The 23630-nt window shown below is 40.2% G+C and overlaps 1 protein-coding gene across 1 annotated transcript in view; it reads left to right on the plus strand.

The window, feature by feature from the left end:
- The first annotated feature begins 216 nt into the window (after positions 1-216).
- The window catches only part of tspan12 (tetraspanin 12), a 30550-nt gene continuing 7136 nt past the window's right edge, over positions 217-23630 (plus strand). The window contains exons 1-4 of the mRNA XM_063005200.1: positions 217-374; positions 2902-2984; positions 10076-10211; positions 19074-19139. Coding sequence (XP_062861270.1) covers positions 309-374; positions 2902-2984; positions 10076-10211; positions 19074-19139 — 351 coding nt within the window. The 5' untranslated portion in view covers positions 217-308. The remainder of the gene's footprint in view (positions 375-2901; positions 2985-10075; positions 10212-19073; positions 19140-23630) is intronic.

Raw genomic sequence — 23630 nt, forward strand, 5'->3', positions numbered from 1 at the left:
ATGCTTCTGACTGTTTCTGCTGGTGATAAATCTGCGCATGTCATCACTGTCATCTGCTGCTCTGAGGAACTCTGAGGAACCATGAGGAAATAAACCACCTGTCACAAATACTTGCAAAAATCACTTTCCACGGATATAGCATGCTTTGTACGCGTGTTTAGATTTCAAACTGGACGTTTGGATTAACAGCATCACGTCTGCATTGTCTCAGGAAAGCGATGTAATTTCCAGAGGAGTTTTCTGCACTTTCGGACCGTGCGCGCTCCCGGTGACGGGAGTTAGAATATGAGGAATGAGGCGCGTTCACGATGGCTCGGGAGGACTCTGTGAAGTGCCTGCGCTGCCTGCTGTACGCCATCAACTTACTGTTTTGGGTAAGACACTCTGATCAAGGTTCCAAACCATACACAACCACCCCAGATAACTACAGAATAGTAGCAGTTTGTGCCAAAGCTCCAAATCCAGCAGCAGGTGGTTGTGAGGGCGCTCACGTTACATGCCTATGGGAGGCCAAAAGGATCTCACTCAGAGGAAAAGTCTAATTTTGAACTTCTCGTAACATTTGGTTGGAATTTGTTTGTTTGTTTATTGGGATTTTAACGTCATGTCTTACACTTTGGTTACATTCAGTCCTGGACATTTTTATATCTCCAATTCACCTCACTTGCATGTCTTTGGACTGTGGGAGGAAACCGGAGCACCCGGAGGAAACCCACGCAGACACGGAGAACATGCAAACTCCACACAGAAAGGACCTGGACCGCCCCAACTGGGGATCGAACCCAGGACCTTCTTGCTGTGAGGCAACAACTCTACCCACTTTGGTTGGAACCATTCCATATAAAACTTTGAGATAAGTAGTAGTCATTTGTGGCCAGACAGAAATGCACATGGTCAGCAACAGTATTCAGATAGGTTGTGCCATCCAAACACTGTTTGATGTGAGGGCCCAACATGTATTTTGAAAGCAATTTCTTAAATGATTCATGATGTTTATTCTAAATTAAGTTCTTAGGCAATGAAGTTGCCACATTTCTGTAAGCCTGTGACTACTGTAGCCTGAGATTCCTGCTCTTGGCTGACAATAGAATAGAATGCCTTTATTTGTCACATATACATATACAGACCTACAGGACAACGAAATTCTTTCTTCATGTATCCCAGCTTGTTTGGGGGGTCAGAGCGCAGGGTCAGCCATTATATGGCGCCCCTGGAGCAGAGAGGTTTAAGGACCCTGCTCAAGGGCCCAACAGTGGCTGCATGGCAGAGCTGGGATTCAAACTCTCAACCTTTCAGTTGATAGCCCAAAGCTCTACCCATACCCAACAAGTATGGGGCCTAAGCTTCTGCTGTTGTACGCCTTGTAAGGTTTGACATGTTTTGTATAATGAGATGCTTTTCTTTTAATCACAGTTTTTTAGGGACGTGTTTATGTAATTATTATAGAAAGCACTACCAGAGCCACCTTCCCTGAGTCTAAAATCTGGTACTGACCTCAGTGCAAAAGCCCGGGTATTGTTTTAGCTAAAGAAACATAGAACAAGTAAGGTAATTGTCATGCAATAGTGTGTTGTCAGGGGGTAGGATGCATAACTGGAGGGTATTTGGTGGGGACCCTAAAGGGGATCATTACTTAGGGTCACAGAAAGTTAAAAAGAAATGCCAAAACCTGTGACTTATCATGTTAGATAATGTTACTGAATGGTGCTAAATGCATCTGAGATAGTAACCGATAGCTAGTAGCATTCTTTCTTGGTATATTGTTAAGCTAAGTAAGTAATAAAAAGCTTAAATCCAAGTGTATGTTCTGTAGTTTGTTTACAATGCACATAAGTTTTTAATAATAAATATGTTAACATGTGACAATATACATGCAGGCTAAGTTTGAAGTGGAATAAGTGACAAATTACTGTTTAAGATAATAATTGGTATAAAATTCATGTTCTTTATACACAGTAGAGTCAGATTATTATGACCAATACCTACTTGCATGACCAAGACTTCCAAGTACTACCCTGGCTCCCTTAATTCCCCAGACTTGAACTCAACTGAGCATCTGTTGGACCACCTCAATCGTCGTATTCACTCTATGGATCCTCCCCCACGCACCTTCCAGCAGATGTGGGATGAACTGCAGTCAGCATAGCTTCAGATACCTGTGATGACCTACCAGGACCTTACTGAGTCACTTCTAGCCCATCTAGCTGATGTCTGTGCTGCACACGGCGGTTACACTGGATATTAGCCGGTGGTCATAATAATTTGTCTCGACTGTGTATGTTCCTGAAACACTAAATGGTCTAAGCTGATGAATGTGCACTTTTAGTGCCAAGTGAACTCTTGTTTTGCACCACTTAGAAGGGCCATCGTGGCAACCTTTAAGTTTGATAGCAACCCTGGTGAGATTCTGTATAATTGAAACATAACCTGACGTTGCAAATGGTACAAAATGGTAGCAGATTCTGAAACAGCCTATACAGCCCAGTAGTGTATGGACCTGTTGGCCTTCCATAACCCTGGTTAACAACTGCACACAGAATTAAGATCCATTATTTGCCTGCTCATATATTTATGTAGAGGGCGGTGAACCTCAAGAACCCTGTGCCACATGTTTCACATTCTGCCGAACACTATTTTAGGGAATTAAATGCGATAAGTGCTTGGTGTCGTTTTCACGACCAAGAATGCCATCGGGGCTCCCAAATGAAACTGTGCTACTCGTATCTCAGCGAGCCAGGCATGCCACACAAGGCCTACACAAATAGGCTTTGAAAGGCGCCATGAAAAAGGCAGGGTTCAGGGGGCTTCCCGAAGGATGCATTGGGAATAATGTGTGAGTTTCTGACTCGTACATGTTTTTGTTTGTGTGCTAAAGCCCTGTTCTCTTTTTTTCCTCCTCAGCTTATGTCTCTGTGTGTGCTGGGAGTGGCTGCTTGGCTTAGGGATTACTTGAACAATGTGCTCACCCTAACTGCGGACACCAGGTGAGCGATCCTGAAAGGCCAGGTGTAAACTTTCCTGTTCATTCATAAAGTAAACAATCAGGCTTTTTCAAACCACTAATTACTGTACACACTGTACACCTGATTTCACACACTGATTCTCTTCATAATCTAAATCTTCTTTGTACGTTTGTACTAATATTTTAAACAAAAAGTGAAGACCCTACCATACAACCCCAAATCAGAAAAAGTTGGGACAGCGTGGAAAATGCAAATAATAAAAAAACACAGAGTTTCTTACATTTACTTTGACTTTTATTTGATTGCAGATTTCATGTTCTGTCTGCTCAACTTAATTTTATTTATTAATAAACATCCATTCCTGCATTGTAGGCCTGCATCACATTCCAAAAAAAGTTGGGACAGTAAAGCATTTACTATTTTGTAATGTTGCCATTCCTTTTAATCACACTTAAAAGACGTTTTGGCACCGAGAAATGCATGGACGTCCCTGAAAAATATGACGTCTTGAAGGCAGCATTACATTACATATGATAGATAGATAGATAGATAGATAGATAGATAGATAGATAGATAGATGATAGATAGATAGATAGATAGATAGATAGATAGATAGATGATAGATAGATAGATAGATAGATAGATAGATAGATAGATAGATAGATAGATAGATAGATAGCTACAGTGTAACACAAAAGTGAGTACACCCCTCACATTTCTGCAAATTTTTCATTATATCTTTTCATGGGACAACACTATAGACATGAAACTTGGATATAACTTAGAGTAGTCAGTGTACAGCTTGTATAGCAGTGTAGATTTACTGTCTTCTGAAAATAACTCAACACACAGCCATTAATGTCTAAATAGCTGGCAACATAAGTGAGTACACCCCACAGTGAACATGTCCAAATTGTGCCCAAATGTGTCGTTGTCCCTCCCTGGTGTCATGTGTCAAGGTCCCAGGTGTAAATGGGGAGCAGGGCTGTTAAATTTGGTGTTTTGGGTACAATTCTCTCATACTGGCCACTGGATATTCAACATGGCACCTCATGGCAAAGAACTCTCTGAGGATGTGAGAAATAGAATTGTTGCTCTCCACAAAGATGGCCTGGGCTATAAGAAGATTGCTAACACCCTGAAACTGAGCTACAGCATGGTGGCCAAGGTCATACAGCGGTTTTCCAGGACAGGTTCCACTCGGAACAGGCTTCGCCAGGGTCGACCAAAGAAGTTGAGTCCACGTGTTCGGCGTCATATCCAGAGGTTGGCTTTAAAAAATAGACACATGAGTGCTGCCAGCATTGCTGCAGAAGTTGAAGACGTGGGAGGTCAGCCTGTCAGTGCTCAGACCATACGCCGCACACTGCATCAACTCGGTCTGCATGGTCGTCATCCCAGAAGGAAGCTGACGCACAAGAAAGCCTGCAAACAGTTTGCTGAAGACAAGCAGTCCAAGAACATGGATTACTGGAATGCCCTGTGGTCTGACGAGACCAAGATAAACTTGTTTGGCTCAGATGGTGTCCAGCATGTGTGGCGGCGCCCTGGTGAGAAGTACCAAGACAACTGTATCTTGCCTACAGTCAAGCATGGTGGTGGTAGCATCATGGTCTTGGGCTGCATGAGTGTTGCTGGCACTGGGGAGCTGCAGTTCATTGAGGGAAACATGAATTCTAACATGTACTGTGACATTCTGAAACAGAGCATGATCCCCTCCCTTCGAAAACTGGGCCTCATGGCAGTTTTCCAACAGGATAACGACCCCAAACACAACCTCCAAGATGACAACTGCCTTGCTGAGGAAGCTGAAGGCAAAGGTGATGGACTAAACCCAATTGAGCACCTGTGGCGCATCCTCAAGTGGAAGGTGGAGGAGTTCAAGGTGTCTAACATCCACCAGCTCCGTGATGTCATCATGGAGGAGTGGAAGAGGATTCCAGTAGCAACCTGTGCAGCTCTGGTGAATTCCATGCCCAGGAGGGTTAAGGCAGTGCTGGATAATAATGGTGGTCACACAGAATATTGACACTTTGGGCACAATTTGGACATGTTCACTGTGGGGTGTACTCACTTATGTTGCCAGCCATTTAGACATTAATGGCTGTGTGTTGAGTTATTTTCAGAAGACAGTAAATTTACACTGCTATACAAGTTGTACACTGACTACTCTAAGTTATATCCAAGTTTTATGTCTATAGTGTTGTCCCATGAAAAGATATAATAAAATATTTGCAGAAATGTGAGGGGTGTACTCACTTTTGTGATACACTGTAGATAGATACTTTATTGATCCCAAAGGAACAAATAATTAACAGTCCAAAACAAAAGCAAACAGAAAAACTAGTAGTTCTTGTATTTTACATAAAACACATAACTGGTAAATGTAATGACTATGCATGAGGTATAGTTTCAGTGTGAAGATTAAATAGTAAAGTGACATGTGACAATATTGCACAATGAGGCCAATATAGCCATATATATACACGTATATACATACACATACAGTATATACACATATACATACATATGCACATATGCAAATACATACACATATATATATATATATACATTTGCACATGCATGTGCATACAAGTACGTAAACCCATGGCTACATTCGGTCCCTCAGTCTTTAGCTACAGCCAGCCGTCCCTGCCTGGTGGAGTTGTAGAGCCTAATGGCTCTGGGTACGAAAGACCTTCTAAGCATATGATGCTCTAAGATCTCAATGTACTTTTCTGCATTAATGCTGCCAATACAGAAGTGTAAATGACCTTTGCCAAGGGCACTGACACTGCACCATACCATGACAGACCCTGGCTTTTGGACTTGTTGCTGATAACAGTCTGCGACGGCGTCTATTTTTTTCAAAAAAGACCTGGAATGCTGATTCATCTGACCACAATACACATTTCCTCTGTGTGATTGTCCATCCTAGATGCCCCCGAGCCCAGAGAAGTCGACGCCGCTTCTGGACATGGTTAACATAAGGCTTCTTTTTTGCACAGTAAAGTTTTAAGTGGCATTTGTGCATGTAACTCTGTACTGTAGTGCTCGACAAAGGTTTGCCAAAGTAATCCCTCACCCATGTGGTTATATCAGCTATTGTTGAGCGGCGGTTCTTGATGCAGTGCCGTCTGAGGGATCAAAGATCACGGGCGCTCAGCTTAAGCTTGCGCCCTTGGCTTTTAAGCACTGAAATTCCTCCCGACTCCTTAAATTGTCTAATGATGTTATGCACTGTAGAGGGAGAAATATGCACATCATTGCATAGGTAGATGAAATGTAACAGTCCCAGTCCTCCCCGTAGTATGCACATGGTCTCAATGTTTTTGTTTTCACTCCTCATTTAATCTAGATATTGCCCCTTCTATCTGATTTGTTATTTGGTTTGTAATGCCCAGCTGCTCCACATTTCTCCCCTGATTGGTTTGTGTATATATTATTCTCTTAGTTCTGTTCCCTTTGGCATTAATAAATCCTTTGTGTTCTGACCTTCGGGTAGTCTCATGTTTATTCAGTTTGCTCTTCCATGTTTCTAGTTCTTGTTTTTTTAGTCTGAGGATTAGGTTTAACTTAGAAGGTTAGCAATACCATAGGGCCTAGTAGTAAAAGGTCAAAGAAAAAAAGTATCCATCCATCCATCCATTCATCCGTCCATGAAACTATTCGTATGTCTGTCTGTCTGTCTATCTATCTGCCTTTCTGTCTGTCTTTATATATGTCTATCTATCTATCTATCTATCTATCTGTCTGTCTGTCTGTCTGTCTGTCTGTCTGTCTATCCATATCCTTCTGTATGTTTGTGTGTCTATCTATCTATCTATCTATCTATCTATCTATCTATCTATCTATCTATCTATCTATCTATCTATCTATCTATCTATCTGTATGTTTATCTATCTGTATGTTTATCTATCTATCTATCTATCTATCTATCTATCTATCTATCTATCTATCTATCTATCTATCTATCTATCTATCTATCTGTATGTTTATCTATCTATCTATCTATCTATCTATCTATCTATCTATCTATCTATCTATCTATCTATCTATCTATATGTTTGTCTATCTGTCTGTCTGTCTGTCTATCTATCTATATCTGTCTGTTTGTCTGTCTGTCTATCTAATATTGACCATTTTAAGATCATCACATGTAGTTCTTATTGATTGTTTGAAAGTGTACATGACTTGAGGAGTGATGGTAACTTGTTTCCAGTTTCACAAAGACGGCTTTTCTCTAGCTGGTCTATCTTATGTTTGTGAGAAAGAACCACAATAAGAAATAGAAGATGTATGCACTAAATAATCTGATTATTTGTCTTCTTGAAGTTCTACAATAGCTTTTACCTGATAGAAGATTTTGTACTATGTGATATACATGAGTATTTGAATAAGCAGGTACTGTTGAAGCTGGGTAAAGATGGTGTTATTAATGTGTAGGCAAACACCCAGCGATATTACACATGCTAAACAGACACCTAATACTGAATCAGAACTAGCATTGGCATTTATCTTCTGCTTCTTCTCCAGGAGGTGTAATTTCACACTGTGAGAAACTGTTCGGTCTATGTGCGAGCTGTTTTTGGGCCTGCACCGCAAATAAACTGAAAGCAAAATGTGTGAAGACGTGATTACATAAAGCAAAATGAGTATTCCAGAGCTGCTGCTTCCCGGCTTGCTGACTCAGTTTTATGTTGTAGCAATAAAAATCTCATCTGCACTGAACGGATGCCTAATGAAATAACAGCTCAGTCAAAGATTTTAGTGTCACATTAGTGTTTGTATCCAGAAGTGTTTCTTAGGAGAGAAAAGACATGCGTCCTTTTAGAGTGAAAGGTGTTTGTGTATATACAGCCTTAAGCAAGCAGCCAAGACGCTTATCTGTAATTGCTGTAAATGTAGCTTTTGCGCTGGCTGTGCTGTTATTTCCTATATAACAGTGGCTGCATGGCGGAGCCTTTTGATTGATAGCCCAATGCTCTAACCACTAGGCCACCACTGTCCTTATCGGACCAGACATTTGGTTTTTCAGATTTTGTCCGTTAAATCTGAAATCCGTTAAATGGAGGTCCGTTAAATTGAGGTTCCACTGTAATAATATTTGTTTATTATTGTTGTATACGTGACTTGAGCTGTTATAAAAGTTTGTGGTCAACGTTCATTTTCACTGTCCATTTTATCAGCTTCACTTACCACAGGGGTGTCAAACTCATTTTCACCGAGGGCCACATCAGCATTATTGTGGCCCTCAAAGGGCCGATTGTAACGTATCCTGCTGTGATTGCAGTCTGTTGTTTTTCTTGGAGGCTAAATTCTGCATTTATATTGTCCTCCTTTACCACAGACACAGCCTCATAACACAAGAGACGCACCGGTTTCTCTTCCTGAAGCACAAACTTGTTTTCATTTTCATTAAATTTCCTCCTTCTGCTTAATTTTCTTACTTATCTTCTTGTACATTTTGGGATTATGTGTAAATATTTCTTAACATCATCTACTGGCGTGATGTGTCACTTTGCAGGTCACAAAATCAGCATGCGTTTTGAGAGATGCAGTTAATGTAGGATTTTACAGTGTATTTTAAGACAATTGTTCTGCCCTTACTAATAGTTTATCCCCCTTGCTCAGCTAGACAGACAGACAGACAGACAGCTCTCTTCAGAATACAGTCGGTTTATTTACTTCCCAGCTGTGTGATACACTGTGTGCACCAGAATGAAGTAAAAATACAAACAATAAAAACAATAAAGAACTTAATACAGTAAAAGCACACAGCTGTAGTCAAGTGTTACATCTGGTACAATATGAGATTTAACCAAACGTAAAATAGCGCTAAGGAGTTAGCATTTTGTGTAAAGATACTAATTGCTATAGTAATGGTAACAATTGTATTTAATTACGGTAAATTTGTAACTAAAACGCTGTGATATACTCACTAAACATTTACAAACAACTGAGAATATAAACGCCACTACTTACAGACGATGCTTTGGTATTATACTGCAAGATAATTATTTATATTTATTATTATTGTTTACATTACTACCCGCATTCTTTTGCCGTAAAAGTCACATGGCTTCTCAGCGAAGGTCAAAGTTAGTTGCCATGACTACGATGTCAGCAGTTAAAGGCTTAAAGGCGCAGGACTCACATTAAATTATAAGTGCGTCTCTGTAACGACTCGAACCATCACAACAATCATACAGTCGTTTAAGCTCTCACGGGCCACATTAAATGACGTGGCGGGCCGGATCTGGCCCGCGGGCCGTGAGTTTGACACCCCTGACTTACCATATAGAAGCACTTTGTAGTTCTACAATTACTGACTGTAGTCCATCTATTTCTCTACATACTTTATAGCCTGCTTTCACCCTGTTCTTTAATGTTCAGGACCCCCACAGGACCACCACAGAGCAGGTATTATTTGGGTGGTGGATCATTCTCAGCACATGACATGGTGGTGGTGTGTTAGTGTGTGTTGTGCTGGTATGAGTGGATCAGACACAGCAGCGCTGCTGGAGTTTTTAAATACCGTGTCCACTCACTGTCCATTCTATTAGACACTCCTACCTAGTTGGTCCACCTTGTAGATGTAAAGTCAGAGACGATCGCTCATCTATTGCTGCTGTTTGAGTTGGTCATATTCTAGACCTTCATCAGTGGTCACAGGACGCTGCCCACGGGGCGCTGTTGGCTGGATATTTCTGGTTGGTAGTATGTAGTATGTAGAGAAACAGATGGACTACAGTCAGTTATGGTAGAACTACAAAGTGCTTCTATATGGCAAGTCGAGCTGATAAAATGGACAGTGAGTGTAGAAACAAGGAGGTGGTCATAATGTTATGCCTGATCAGTATCTCTTTTCCGGTAACTGCAGAAGTCGAGTGGACTCCTGAATATATGGGTAGCAAGAGAGCAAAATATTGAGAAAGCAAAAGAGAAAGGAGATGGTAGTTGCATTCCTACTGTTTTAAGCATTATTTACAGGTAACCAGTGGATCAATAAAAATGCAGCACTGCGTGAGAGGAACAATGTTCAGGCCGGAATGGACCAATAAATAAACAGGACTTTCTTTCCTCTTTCTCTCTTCCACTCTTTCTTTTAGGCTGGAGGAAGCAGCGATCCTCACCTACTCCCCTGCTGTCCACCCGGTTGTCATTGCTGTTTGCTGTTTTCTAATTATCGTGGCCATGGTGGGTTACTGTGGTACACTGAAATGCAATCTGCTGCTTCTCTCCTGGGTAAGTCTCCCTGTTTGTATGTGTCAGAGTAGGAGAAAGGAAAATAAAAGACAATGTCAGTACTATTGGTACAATACAATTTTACATTTTCTTGAGTTTTTTTCAGGTACTTTATTTTTCTTTTGCTTTTCAGTCTGCTGTTGGATAGATATTATACTATGCTCTTCAACTGTCCGTAATCGCATACCTCGTGTACCTTAACTTTGCAACTAGTTGTTACTGGGATCACCTTTAAATTACATTATTTATTTATTTATCAGGATATTTATGTCATGTTTTACACTCTTTGGTTACATTCATGACAGAAACTGTAGTTACTCATTACACAAGATTCATCAGTTCACAAGTTTAACATTAAACACAGTCATGGACAATTTTGTATCTCCAATTCACCTCACTTGCTTGTATATGGAATGTGGGACAAACCCACACAGACAGGGGAGAACATGCAAACTCCACACAGAAAGGACCCGGACCGCCCCACCTGGGGATCAAACCCAGGACCTTTTTGCTGTGAGGCGACAGTGCTACCCACCAAGCCACTGTGCCGCCCTTAAATTACATTAAACTTGATTAAATGAATGAATTAACAAATATCTGACAAATTAGTGAGTTTGATTAGTTATTAGTTTTAGAAGGTCATATACATTTATTTCTCACAGTTTAAGATAAATATTAAAATTGTATGTACTAAAATACATGTTTTATGCTGAATTCTGCCCCCTATGCCATGAAATGCGCCCTCACGTGGTATAGTACTGATTGAAATGATTGACAATTAAACAGGGAAAGACTGATGCACTTAAGAATAGAATAGAAAGCCTTTATTTGTCACATATACATATACACGTGTACAGTACAACAAAATTTGTTTTTTTGCATATCCCAGCTAGTTTAGAAGCTGGGGTCAGAGCTGGGGTCAGCCATTGTATGGCGCCCCTGGAGCAGACAGGGTTAAGGGCTTTTTCTCAAGGGCCCAACAGTGGCTGCATGGCAGAGCTGGGATTTGAACTCTCAACTTTTCAGTTGATAGCCCAAAGCTCTACCCACTAGACTACCACTGTCTTATTTTAAGTAATTATTAGTTAAATAAACTATTACAATTATAAAATAAATAGCTAAATAAAATATTATGCATTAAAATAAACAGAGGATTTCTTAATGGGTTAAAACAATGAAATCATAAACATTTATTATGCATTAGTAGTAGTTACTTTTTCTGATGATAAACAGATTGACGTGTGTTATTTTATTTTATTTCCTAATCAAAAAAAGTTAGGATCGTTAGTCTCATGCCCCAATAATGCTGATTATGTTTTAATAACTAATGTTTTTTAATTAGTCTTGAGATTTGAGCTGCATCTCAATGCACGGGTTAAAGTAATAACATTTTTTATGTTCTGTGTATTAATTATTTATGTCAGGGTACTGCTTTCAGGTAGTTTTATAGTAGATTTTATAGACTCTTCTAGAGGTAACTGATGCACAGTGGTATTATTTTTTGGGCTAAAATCTTGGGCTAAGAAGTATAGTGTTTTGTTAATCTTGCAAAAAAAGGCAGCTACAAATCAATCTCATTCCTCAACAAAAGTGTCATGGTATGTTGCAGTAAAAAAAACGTGATAAAACTTAAGAACTAAAAAAAAACAAATCATAAAACACTGCCCGAAGCGGGACTTAGGAAAGGAAAACAGGTGACCGCAACACTGAAGCAGAAACGCTGCACCTCAGGTGCAGAGAATGCTTTGAAGCATAAGACAAAGAACATTAAACTTTTTAGTTAGTCTGGGTATTGCCCGTGGTTATGTAGTTGTGTCAAATTTTTGTGTTGTTTTCAGCAATGTATTAGTCATTAGGTCACCGCTAGAAGTGCCAGCTAGGAGGCAACTTGGCGTTAGCTTGGGGGTCAAAAATCGGCTCTCGATTGCTGTGTGTGAACTGTTTATTGACTCGATCAGAGAGGCTTGCCGATCGCTCGCAGACTCAAAAAAAAAAAAATCTAGCATGCTAAATATCTGGACCTGTCGGCGACTCAAAGTTATGTAGTGTGAAAGGTGTTCTGATCAGGTTGTAATTGTTGTAAAAGCAAGATACAGAAGGAAACCCTGGGGGAGGAGTGTAAATGTGTGGGACAGGGGCATAATATAGTTTCTATCAAAAGACATCGGCACACAAACAAGCTTTACAGTATTTGTGACTTATCGTCTGTGCTGAACCATAATACCAATGTTGCATATTTATTTGATTTCCAACTCAGAACAGTTTGTTTTCATTATTTTGGTCACTGCTTTTATTTTATTTTTACCCTTTTTGCTTGGCTACACCTGGTGCCTCAGTGGCGAGAATCTGTTACATCTTTATTAACCTTTTAGCCCACATCTGGTATTATAAATAATAATAATCATTTGTATTTATATAGAGCCTTTCTTATACCCAAGGTCACTTTACATACACTTAACAAAAGAAAACGTATAACAGAGAAGGAGGAAGGAAGTACTGAGAGAAGAGATAAAAGCTAAGTTTTAAAAGAAGAAAATGTAAAGCAGAGGTGAAGAGTTTGTGGCATGGGCGGCTCGTTCCTTAGGGCGATTGGGCGACGCACCACCAAAGGGCGAAAGGGAAGAAATTTTTCTATCACATTCAACCAGTGTTAAACTAGCTGTGACTGTTCTGGACAGTCTGTCTTGCCTCTGAATATCGTAGTCCAATCAGCGTCGAGTTGTGTTCCGTACAGTACCGCCCCTTTTGGGCTATTTCAGTCTGATTGAAAATCGCCCCAGATTGCTCTCATAGACTCTCATGGATATTATTTGTGTATTCCAGTTTCCCCTCCATCCTTCACTATACCTTTAAGTGGATTGGCTTACACTGGTGAATTGGCTATTGAATATGAATTAACTATAAATAGATAAATAGATAGACAAACAGACATAAAGGAAAGTAAAATAAAGTAAAGAAAGAAAGAAACAAATATTCTCAAAGCACTCTGGTGGCACAGCAGTGAATTATGCTAGCCACTACCACTAGGATCCAGAATTCAAATCCCCAGTGGTGCTACTGGTCAATCTGGTGTCCACATACAGACATCACTGGCTGGTATGTTACTGCATTGCACCCAGTGATTCTGGGGAAACTGGACACAACCCTGACAAGGTTAAAGCAGTGTTAGGAGATGTGTGAAAAATTAAATTGAATCAATTCTTAATAAAATAACAGATTCATTAGAAGCTATGAGAAGATTGTGTTCATTGTAAGAAAGCCCTGATTTTAGTTACTGAAATAAGTATTGCATGCACACACACAAAGCACAGACAGCAGCTAATAAATGTTAATAATATCACATTCAAATTCTAGCTCTGAGCTCTAACACCTTAGACTCTCATATTAAGGCTCATTTTTTCAAACTGTAGGCACTGCAATACAATCTGTATGGGTTCCGGGAGGGCTCGTACTTACGTGCTTGCGTCACACGTAACCTGGTGTAGCGATCTCGTCACCATGACTAGCATCACCTCAGTTCGGAGCAACTCCATCGTGTCATTCAGGGAAATGCCATTCAGTCGTCGTAGTAATCAGGATAATTTAGCAACTAAAGAATTAGGGCCAACCAGACCAAATTTAAACATCAAGCAAGTATCTACAAAGGGTGGAAAATCATATAAGTTACAAGTAAGTAATGTAATTTTTAAATTGTGATTGCACTTATTGTATCTCCCCAATTGTTTAATTGTACTTCTTTATTCATTGCACATCAGCCCCGATGCCAATCTTTATTCTGGATCTGCTGCACCTAAAATAAAATGCTATCTGATGACTGAATTAAATTGTTAGTGTGAATGCTTTACTTAATTTTATGATTAATGGTAAAGCTGGTCTCTCTCCATGTTCAAAGTTATTTGTGAGGGCAAACTGACAGATGACTTAAGATGTTAATTATTTAAGCTTTAATTTACCCATTGAACGGGTCACCTTGGCCATCATCGCAACAATTGCCCCCCCCTGAGAGATTTGGCAGGAGCCGCCACTGGTTTGTGGTAATACGTTCCATAGCTTTGGTGCCATAATGCTGAAGGATCTGCCACCAACAGCAGCTAATCTCAATTTTGGAACTGACAAGAGACCACTATCTGAGGACCTAAGAAAATGTCCTTGTTATTACTTGTTATTTATATTATTTATATCCATCTTTTTTGAACTGCAGTTGGTAAAAAATGCTTTATAGTATCAGTCAGCACTAGGAACACACGTTTTGTCAACCATCAATCATATACATTAGCCAGACAAAAGTATGTAGTTCTCCTTTGCTTCCTAGGTGTGTCTCTACACCCAGACGAGACCTGTGCATTCTGGGACACCTTCACTCATTAGTCCCCCTCCTCCCTTGTCAGCATTGCTTTATTCACTCTCTTTATTCAGTGTCTTTGCTCTGCTCTCTGTGTGGGTTTGGGTTGCAGAGAGGCTGCAGTATTCTCTTGGACAGTTACAATAGGTAAGGCAATCCAGCCATTGAGCAGAGTGGCATGGAAAACAGAGAGACGCTTTAGTTTCCCTGGGCCTCTGTTATCTAGACGGCATCGCACAGGGATAGAGGACAGGGACGCACACATTATCTGGTTTTTACACAAAGTATTACATACGTGCACATACATAAACATGAGGTGTGTACTCTAGCACCCAAAAGCACCCAAAAGAAGCTTGACTATGTAGATACAATGCGGAAAACAAGTATGTACCCATTGTTATATAATACTTTCAGTGTGAATTTTCTTCTCCAACTTCACAATCTTTAAATCGCCAAATTTCATAACATTGTGGCTCAGTTTCAACACGGTGCTTCAACCAAAATGATTTTTTTAATATTTGGAATGGGATTTAAGTAAAAAAAAAATGGGATTCAAGGTAAAAAAAAATGGCCAGTCCATTCAGAGCCCTTTACCATTTTTTTTCATTAACGTAGTGTAGAATACACAGGCTGTCCTCACAGTGACCATCCAGCCACCCTCCCCCCACAATATCTCAAGATCTCTTTCCCCCACCTTTTTCTTGCACTTGACTTTACATTACATACTACACACATATACACTGCTCAGCCATAACATTAAAACCACCTCCTTGTTTCTACACTCACTGTCCATTTTATCATCTCCACTTACCACGTAGGAGCACTTTGTAGTTCTACAATTACTGACTGTAGTCTGTTTCTCTGCATGCTTTTTTGCCTGCTTTCACCACTACAGAGTAGGTATTATTTAGGTGGTGGATCATTCTCAGCACAGCAGTGACAATGACAGTGGTGGTGTGTTAGTGTGTGTTGTGCTGGTATTAGTGGATCAGACACAGCAGCGCTGCTGCAGTTTTTAAATACCATGTCCACTCACTGTCCACTCTATTAGACACTCCTACCTAATTGGTCCACCTTGTAGATGCTCATCTATTGCTGCTGTTTGAGTTGGTCATTTTCTAGACCTTCATCAGTGGTCACAGGACGCTGCCCATGGGACGCCGGTGGCTGGATATTTTTATTTGCAGTGTTAGCAGTGACAGTGAGGTGTTTAAAAACTTCATCAGCATCATCCTTAACTTTATCCCTTACCCTTAACTTAAATGGTGTCAAGAGTTCTGGAGCTAGGGGTATATGTTTCTCCTGGCAGCATAGTGACAGCATGTAGTCTTTTTGCTAATCACCCTATGTGAACATGGATATTTTCATCCCTTTCATCTTTCACTATACCATTAAGTGGATTGGCTTACATTGGTGAATTGACTATTGATGGATGGATGGATAGATAGATAGATAGATGGTAAAGACAGAAATATTCGTTGGGCACTCTGGTGACACAGCAGTGAATTATGCTAGCTCTCTACCACAAGGATCCAGTATTCAAATGCCCAGCGGTGCTATTGGTCGATCTGGTGTCCACATACAGACATCACTGGCTTTTTCTGAGGAAGGAGTGTGGCCGAGACCCCGCAATGAACTGGCGTCATGTCACAGGTGTGTTACTGCATTGCACCCAGTGATTCCAGGGAAACCAGACCTACCACAACCCTAACCAGGATAAAGCAGTGTTAGGAGAAGAAAATGAAATGAAATCAATTCTTAGTAAAATAAAAGATTTATTAGAAGCTATTAGAAGATCGTGTTCATTGTAAGAAAGCCCTGATTATAGTTACTGACATAATAAGTATCACACACACACACACACACAGTAGCTAGTAAGTGTTAATTATTTCACATTCAAATTCTAGCTCTGAGCTCTAACACCTTACACCGTTGTTAATTCGTCACTTTTAATTGCTCACACTCTCTATTATTACTTGCAACTGAAATGTATAAAAAATCTCAGCAAAATATTATTTATGGAAAGGTTCAAGGACAGAACAGAGTAAACAAAGTGTTGTTAGAATTACACAGACAGTTATAACACCATTTTAAAAGAGAAGTCAGAGAAATAAGAGATAAGATAAGATAATCCTTTATTAGTCCCACAATGGGGAAATTCACAAATCATTTGGTTTATATTTTTTTATTGTTATTATCAGATGTTTACATGGAAAAATATTCTTTTTGAATACATTAGCATGTATTCCTTAGCATTGTTATATTTGAAAACCAATTAGAATTAGTGTATATAGCTATATATCATTATTTAAGCTGACATTTGTGCTTAATCTAAGAGGTTTCTATTCCATTCACCTAATATCTGAGATATCTGAGATCTAAGAATAAGGCTTAGAATAAAGCTACATTGACATTATGTTTTATTATTTTTTAAAAATAATAAAACTTCCCTTGGAATAAACAAAGTATCTATCTGTCTGTCTGTCCATCCGTCCGTCCGTCCATCCATGTCACCTATCTATCTATCTATCTATCTATCTATCTATCTATCTATCTATCTATCTATCTATCTATCTATCTATCTATCTATCTGTCTGTCTATCCATCCATCCATCCATCCATCCATCCATCCATCCATCCATTCATCCATTCATCCATACATCCATACATCCATCCAACACATCCACCCATCTGTTAAATTAAATAGAAGAAAAGCCAGTTAATTGAAATATACAGTTATGCTTAGATTAGTTAAAGGTAAAGCAGAAAGAGGACAGTCACCATCAAGATAAATTGATACAATTAGAGGAACAATAAACAAGACATTAAGCCTCCTTCAGACCCAAACAACAGACAGGATGTTCTGGAGAAACACAATCCATGTTATTGTAGTCACTTAAAAATATGCATAATTTTTTTGTGCTCCTTTCATGAATGCTTTAATTCAAGGAAAATAATACTGGCATATCTACAATACATGAACACTGTGGATTCTGAATATTTAGACCCTTTGACTATTTGCAAACTTTAGTGTGATGTAGGTTTTACCCATCAATCTATGCTTAATTGCAAAGTGAAAACATGTACAGTTTAAAAAAATATATACACTTCATTATCAGGACAAAAATCAAACTTCAAAGTCCAAGGGACACTCTGTGTATCTGTCTAATCAAATGATGACAAAGTATATTAGGGTCAGAGTTGGCTGTCTTGCCAAATAGGGCATCCGGGCAAGCAAACAGCAAGCATTCTGTCTGGTGAAAAAACAGGCTCTGCACATTACCTAGCTTATTCTGTCTCTACAGTAAACCATGGTGGTGGTAGCATCTTGCATTGGGGGTGCTTCACATTGGCAATAACAGGGAGGATGGTAAAAAATGGGAGAATAATTAATGCAGCCAAATATAGCAACACCCTTATAGAGCATGTAAATTCAGACTAGAGAAAAAGTATTTTTAACATGCCAAAGACCTGAAGCATACAGCCAAAACAATACTAATGTGTTTCTCTGAAACCCTCACCATCCAAGCTGACAGAGCTTGACAGGATCTGCTATAAAAAATGGGATAAACTGCTCAAATCTAGGTGTGCAAATCTTAAACGTTAACAGGAAGACTTTCAACTGTAATTGCTGGTGGAAGGGCAGCCGCAAAGTATTGAATAAAGCTCTAAATACTTTTGTGAATTAGAAATTTCACGTTCAAGGAGTCAGTCAAGGGGTTTGAATACTGTCTGAATTCACTGTACATAGGTATATAAAGCACATACTTCTTATATTTCACTTTATTTTCTCTCAACATTTCTGCTGCATGCACTACACCCATGCTGGCAGAGAAAGACATGAAGAGCAAATAGGATTCATTACATTGTCAATCCCTATCTGGCTTGTTCTTTTTTAGAAACTGTCAGTTGAGTCTGTGGAGTACCCAACCTGATATGTGGCGGGGTTAGGACCCAAAACTCGGGTCTCTGCTCTCGATGGTGGGCTAGTACATTAGACAGCTGCACCACTCATACCTGCACATACCTATTCATTTAATATTAGCACTGAAAGAGAGTAGGAGAGAGTTGAACTCGATTTGAAGTAGCAAGAAGCTTAAAAGGACGAAGTGTTGAAAATACGCTTGTTTATCGGTGTGTGTGTGTGTGTGTGTGTGTGTGCGTGAGCGTGTTTAATACAAATATTTAGAGCTTTACAATAAATATGCTGTCATCTAAGCCAGCAGTCCTAACTCACTGCCTGATACTGCTCTTCACATCCACATTTATCTCTATACAGCCTTGATACAACTTGAGTGCACATGTACGTGTTTTTATTTGAAGTGATGGTACCTTCAGTAATACATCCATTTCAAACATTATTTATATGAATTTAAAATATCAGACTTGTAAATGTCAGCCCTTATTTCTCTGTTTCTTTTTATTCATTTGTTTTACACGATTGTAATGCCAGTGTTTAACTTAGTGTGTCTTTTTCTTGTGTGTGTGTGTGTGTGTGTGTGTGCGTGTGTGTCTTTCAGTACTTTGGCAGTCTGCTAGTGATCTTCTGTGTGGAGCTAGCCAGCGGGGTGTGGACATATGAGGAGGTGAGTAACTTCAGGGGTAAACAATAATACAGTTAACTCCTGCCTACCAGGGATGTTTAATTAAGTCAGTATAAAAATGTAATTTATAGATAGATAGATATACAGACAGACAGACAGACAGACAGACAGACAGATAGGCAGACAGATAGACACAGACAGATAGACAGATAGATAGATAGATAGATAGATAGACAGACAGACAGACAGACAGACAGACAGATAGATAGATAGGCAGACAGACATATAGATAGATAGACAGACAAATAGATAGATAGATAGATAGATAGATAGATAGATAGATAGATAGATAGATAGATAGATAGATAGATAGATAGGCAGACAGACATATAGATAGATAGACAGACAAATAGACAGACAGACAGACAGATAGATAGATAGATAGATAGATAGATAGATAGATAGATAGATAGATAGATAGATAGATAGACTGCTCAAAAAAATAAAGGAAACACTAAAATAACACATTCTAGATCTCAATTAATGAAATATTCCAGTTGAAAATCTTTATTCATCACATAGTGGAATGCGTTGAGAACAAAACAACATAAAAATGATCAATGTAAATCTAAATTATTATCCCATGGAGGTCTGGATTTGGAATCTTACTCAAAATCAAAGTGGAAAATCCAATTACAGGCTGATCCAACTTCAGTGGAAATTCCTCAAGACAAGTTAAAATGAGGCTCAGTAGTGTGTGTGGCCTCCACGTACTTGTATGACCTCCCTACAACGCCTGGGCATGCTCCTGATGAGGCAGTGGATGTTCTTCTGAGGGATCTCCTCCCAGACCTGGATTAAAGCATCAGTCAACTCCTGGACAGTCTGTGGTGCAACGTGGCATTGGTGGATGATGTCCCAGATGTGCTCGATTGGATTCAGGTCTGGGGAACGGGCAGGCCAGTACATAGCATCAATGCCTTCATCATGCAGGAACTGCTGACACACTTCAGCCACATGAGGCCTAGCATTGTCATGCATCAGAAGAAACCCAGGGCCCACTGCACCAGCATATGGTCTCACAATGGGTCTGAGGATCTTATCCCGGTACCTAATAGCAGTTAGGGTACCCCTGGTTAGCCCATGGAGGGCTGTGCGGCCCTCCAATGAAATGCCTCCCCACACCATTACTGACCCACTGCCAAACCGGTCATGCTGGAGGATGTTGCAGGCAGCAGAACGTTCTCCACGGCGTCTCCAGACTCTGTCAAGTCTGTCACGTGCTCACTGTGAACCTGCTCTCATCCGTCAAAAGCACAGGGCGCCAATGGCGAATCTGCCAATCTTGGAGTTCTCTGCCAAATGCCAATCGGCCTGCACGGTGTTGGACTGTAAGCACAAGCCCCACTTGTGGACGTCGGGCCCTCATACCACCTTCATGGAGTCTGTTTCTGACAGTTTGAGCAGAAACATGGATATTAGTGGCCTGCTGGAGGTCATTTTGCAGGGCTCTGACACTGCTCCTCCTGTTCCTCCTGGCACAAAGGAGGAGGTAGCGGTCCTGCTGCTGGATTGTTGCCCTCCTACGGCCCCCTCCATGTCTCCTGGTGTATTGCCTGTCTCCTGGTATCTGCTTCATGTGCTGACAGACACAGCAAACCTTCTTTGCCACAGCTCGCATTGATGTGCCATCCTGGATGAGCTGCACTACCTGAGCAACTTCTGTGGGTTGTAGACACCGTCTCATGCTACCTCTAGCATGTGGAGGCCACACAAACTACTGAGCCTCATTTGAACTTGTCTTGAGGAATTTCCACTGAAGTTGGATCAGCCTGTAATTGGATTTTCCACTTTGATTTTGAGTATGATTCCAAATCCAGACCTCCATGGGATAATAATTTTGATTTACATTGATCAATTTTATGTTATTTTGTTCTCAATGCATTCCACTATGTGATGAATAAAGATTTTCAACTGGAATATTTCATTAATTGAGATCTAGGATGTGTTATTTTAGTGTTCCCTTTATTTTTTTGAGCAGTGTAGATAGAAAGGCAGACAGACAGACAGACAGACAGACAGACAGACAGATAGATAGATAGACAGACAGACAGACAGACAGACAGACAGACAGACAGACAGACAGACAGACAGATAGATAGATAGATAGATAGATAGATAGATAGAAAGGCAGACAGACAGATAGATAGATAGATAGATAGATAGATAGATAGATAGATAGATAGATAGATAGATAGATAGATAGATAGATAGATACAGTGGGGCCAAAAAGTATTTAGTCAGCCACTGATTGTGCAAGTTCTTCTACTTAGAAAGATGAGAGGTCTGTAATTTTCATCGTAGGTACACTTCAACTATGAGAGACGAAATGAGAAAAAAAAATCCAGGAAATCACACTGTAGGATTTTTAAAGAATTTATTTGTAAATTATGGTGGAAAATAAGTATTTGGTCAATAACAAACAAGCAAGATTTCTGGCTCTCACAGACCTGTAACTTCTTCTTTAAGAAGCTCTTTTGTCCTCCACTCGTTACCTGTATTAATGGCACCTGTTTGACCTCGTTATCTGTATAAAAGTAAGTATTTGGTCAATAACAAAAGTTCAACTCAATACTTTGTAACATAACCTTTGTTGACAATGACAGAGGTGAAACGTTTCCTGTAAGTCTTCACCAGGTTTGCACACACTGTAGTTGGTATTTTGGCCCATTCCTCCATGCAGATCTCCTCTAGAGCAGTGATGTTTTGGGGCTGTCGCTGGGCAACACAGACTTTCAACTCCCTCCACAAATTTTCTATGGGGTTGAGGTCTGGAGACTGGCTAGGCCACTCCAGGACCTTGAAATGCTTTTTACGGAGCCACTCCTTCGTTGCCCGAGCAGTGTGTTTAGGATCATTGTCATGCTGGAAGACCCAGCCACGTTCCATCTTCAATGCTCTCACTGATGGAAGGAGGTTTTGGCTTAAAATCTCACGATACATGGCCCCGTTCATTCTTCCCTTAACACGGATCAGTCGTCCTGTCCCCTTTGCAGAAAAACAGCCCCAAAGCATGATGTTTCCACCCCCATGCTTCACAGTAGGTATGGTGTTCTTGGGATGCAACTCAGCATTCTTCTTCCTCCAAACACGACGAGTTGAGTTTCATTTTGGTTTCATCTGACCACATGATATTCTCCCAATCCTCTTCTGGATCATCCATATGCTCTCTGGCAAACTTCAGACGGGCCTGGACATGTACTGGCTTAAGCAGGGGGACACGCCTGGCACTGCAGGATTTGAGTCCCTCTCGGCGTAGTGTGTATACTGATGGTAGCCTTTGTTACTTTGGTCCCAGCTCTCTGCAGGTCATTCATCAGGTCCCTCCGTGTAGTTCTGGGATTTTTTCTCACTGTTCTTATGATCATTTTGACTCCACGGGATGAGATCTTGCGTGGGGCCCCAGATCGAGGGAGATTATCAGTGGTCTTGTATGTCTTCCATTTTCTTACAATTGCTCCCACAGTTGATTTACTCACACCAACCTGCTTGCCTATTGTAGATTCACTCTTCCCAGCCTGGTGCAGGTCTACAATTTTCTTCCTGGTGTCCTTCGACAGCTCTTTGGTCTTGGCCATGGTTGAGTTTGGAGTCTGACTGTTTGAGGCTGTGGACAGGTGTCTTTTATACAGATAACGAGGTCAAACAGGTGCCATTAATACAGGTAACGAGTGGAGGACAGAAGAGCTTCTTAAAGAAGAAGTTACAGGTCTGTGAGAGCCAGAAATCTTGCTTGTTTGTTATTGACCAAATACTTATTTTCCACCATAATTTACAAATAATTTCTCATTTTGTCTCTCATAGTTGAAGTGTACCTATGATGAAAATTACAGACCTCTCTCATCTTTCTAAGTAGGAGAACCTGCACAATCAGTGGCTGACTAAATACTTTTTGGCCCCACTGTAGACAGACAGACAGACAGACAGACAGGCCGATAGATACATAGATACATAGATACATAGATAGACAGATAGATAGACAGACAGACAGATAGATAGATAGACAGACATTTATTTTTATGAACATTATATACAAATATGTAAGTCGAAATATAAAATATCAGATATAGGTACAAATATATATATCCGATGCATTTTTCCCAGCATCCTACCAACTTTTTAATGCCATCAGCAAAAAATATTTTTGCTTGAGCGCGTAGCCACTGATGCACCACTGCTGTCACATCATCATCACATGAAAATTTTCTTCCCCTTAAAGCTTCTTTGAGCGTCCAAAAATTTGGAAATCAGATGGTGCTAAATTCGGACTATAAGCTCTCTGTCAGTCTCTCATACATGACCATTTACTACTCCTCCCACCCTCACCGTTTCCAAACAAGTGCAGAAACTTTTTGAAGATCCCTCGCATGTGTGTGTGTGTGTGTGTGTGTGTGTGTGTGATACTAATGACCTTTTTGGGGACAGCAGGAGGGTAAAAGGGAGCTCCAGGTAGCATCTGCTACTGTTCGAATA

The sequence above is a fragment of the Trichomycterus rosablanca genome, chromosome 1 (genome assembly GCF_030014385.1).
Source record: "Trichomycterus rosablanca isolate fTriRos1 chromosome 1, fTriRos1.hap1, whole genome shotgun sequence".
NCBI lineage: Eukaryota > Metazoa > Chordata > Actinopteri > Siluriformes > Trichomycteridae > Trichomycterus > Trichomycterus rosablanca.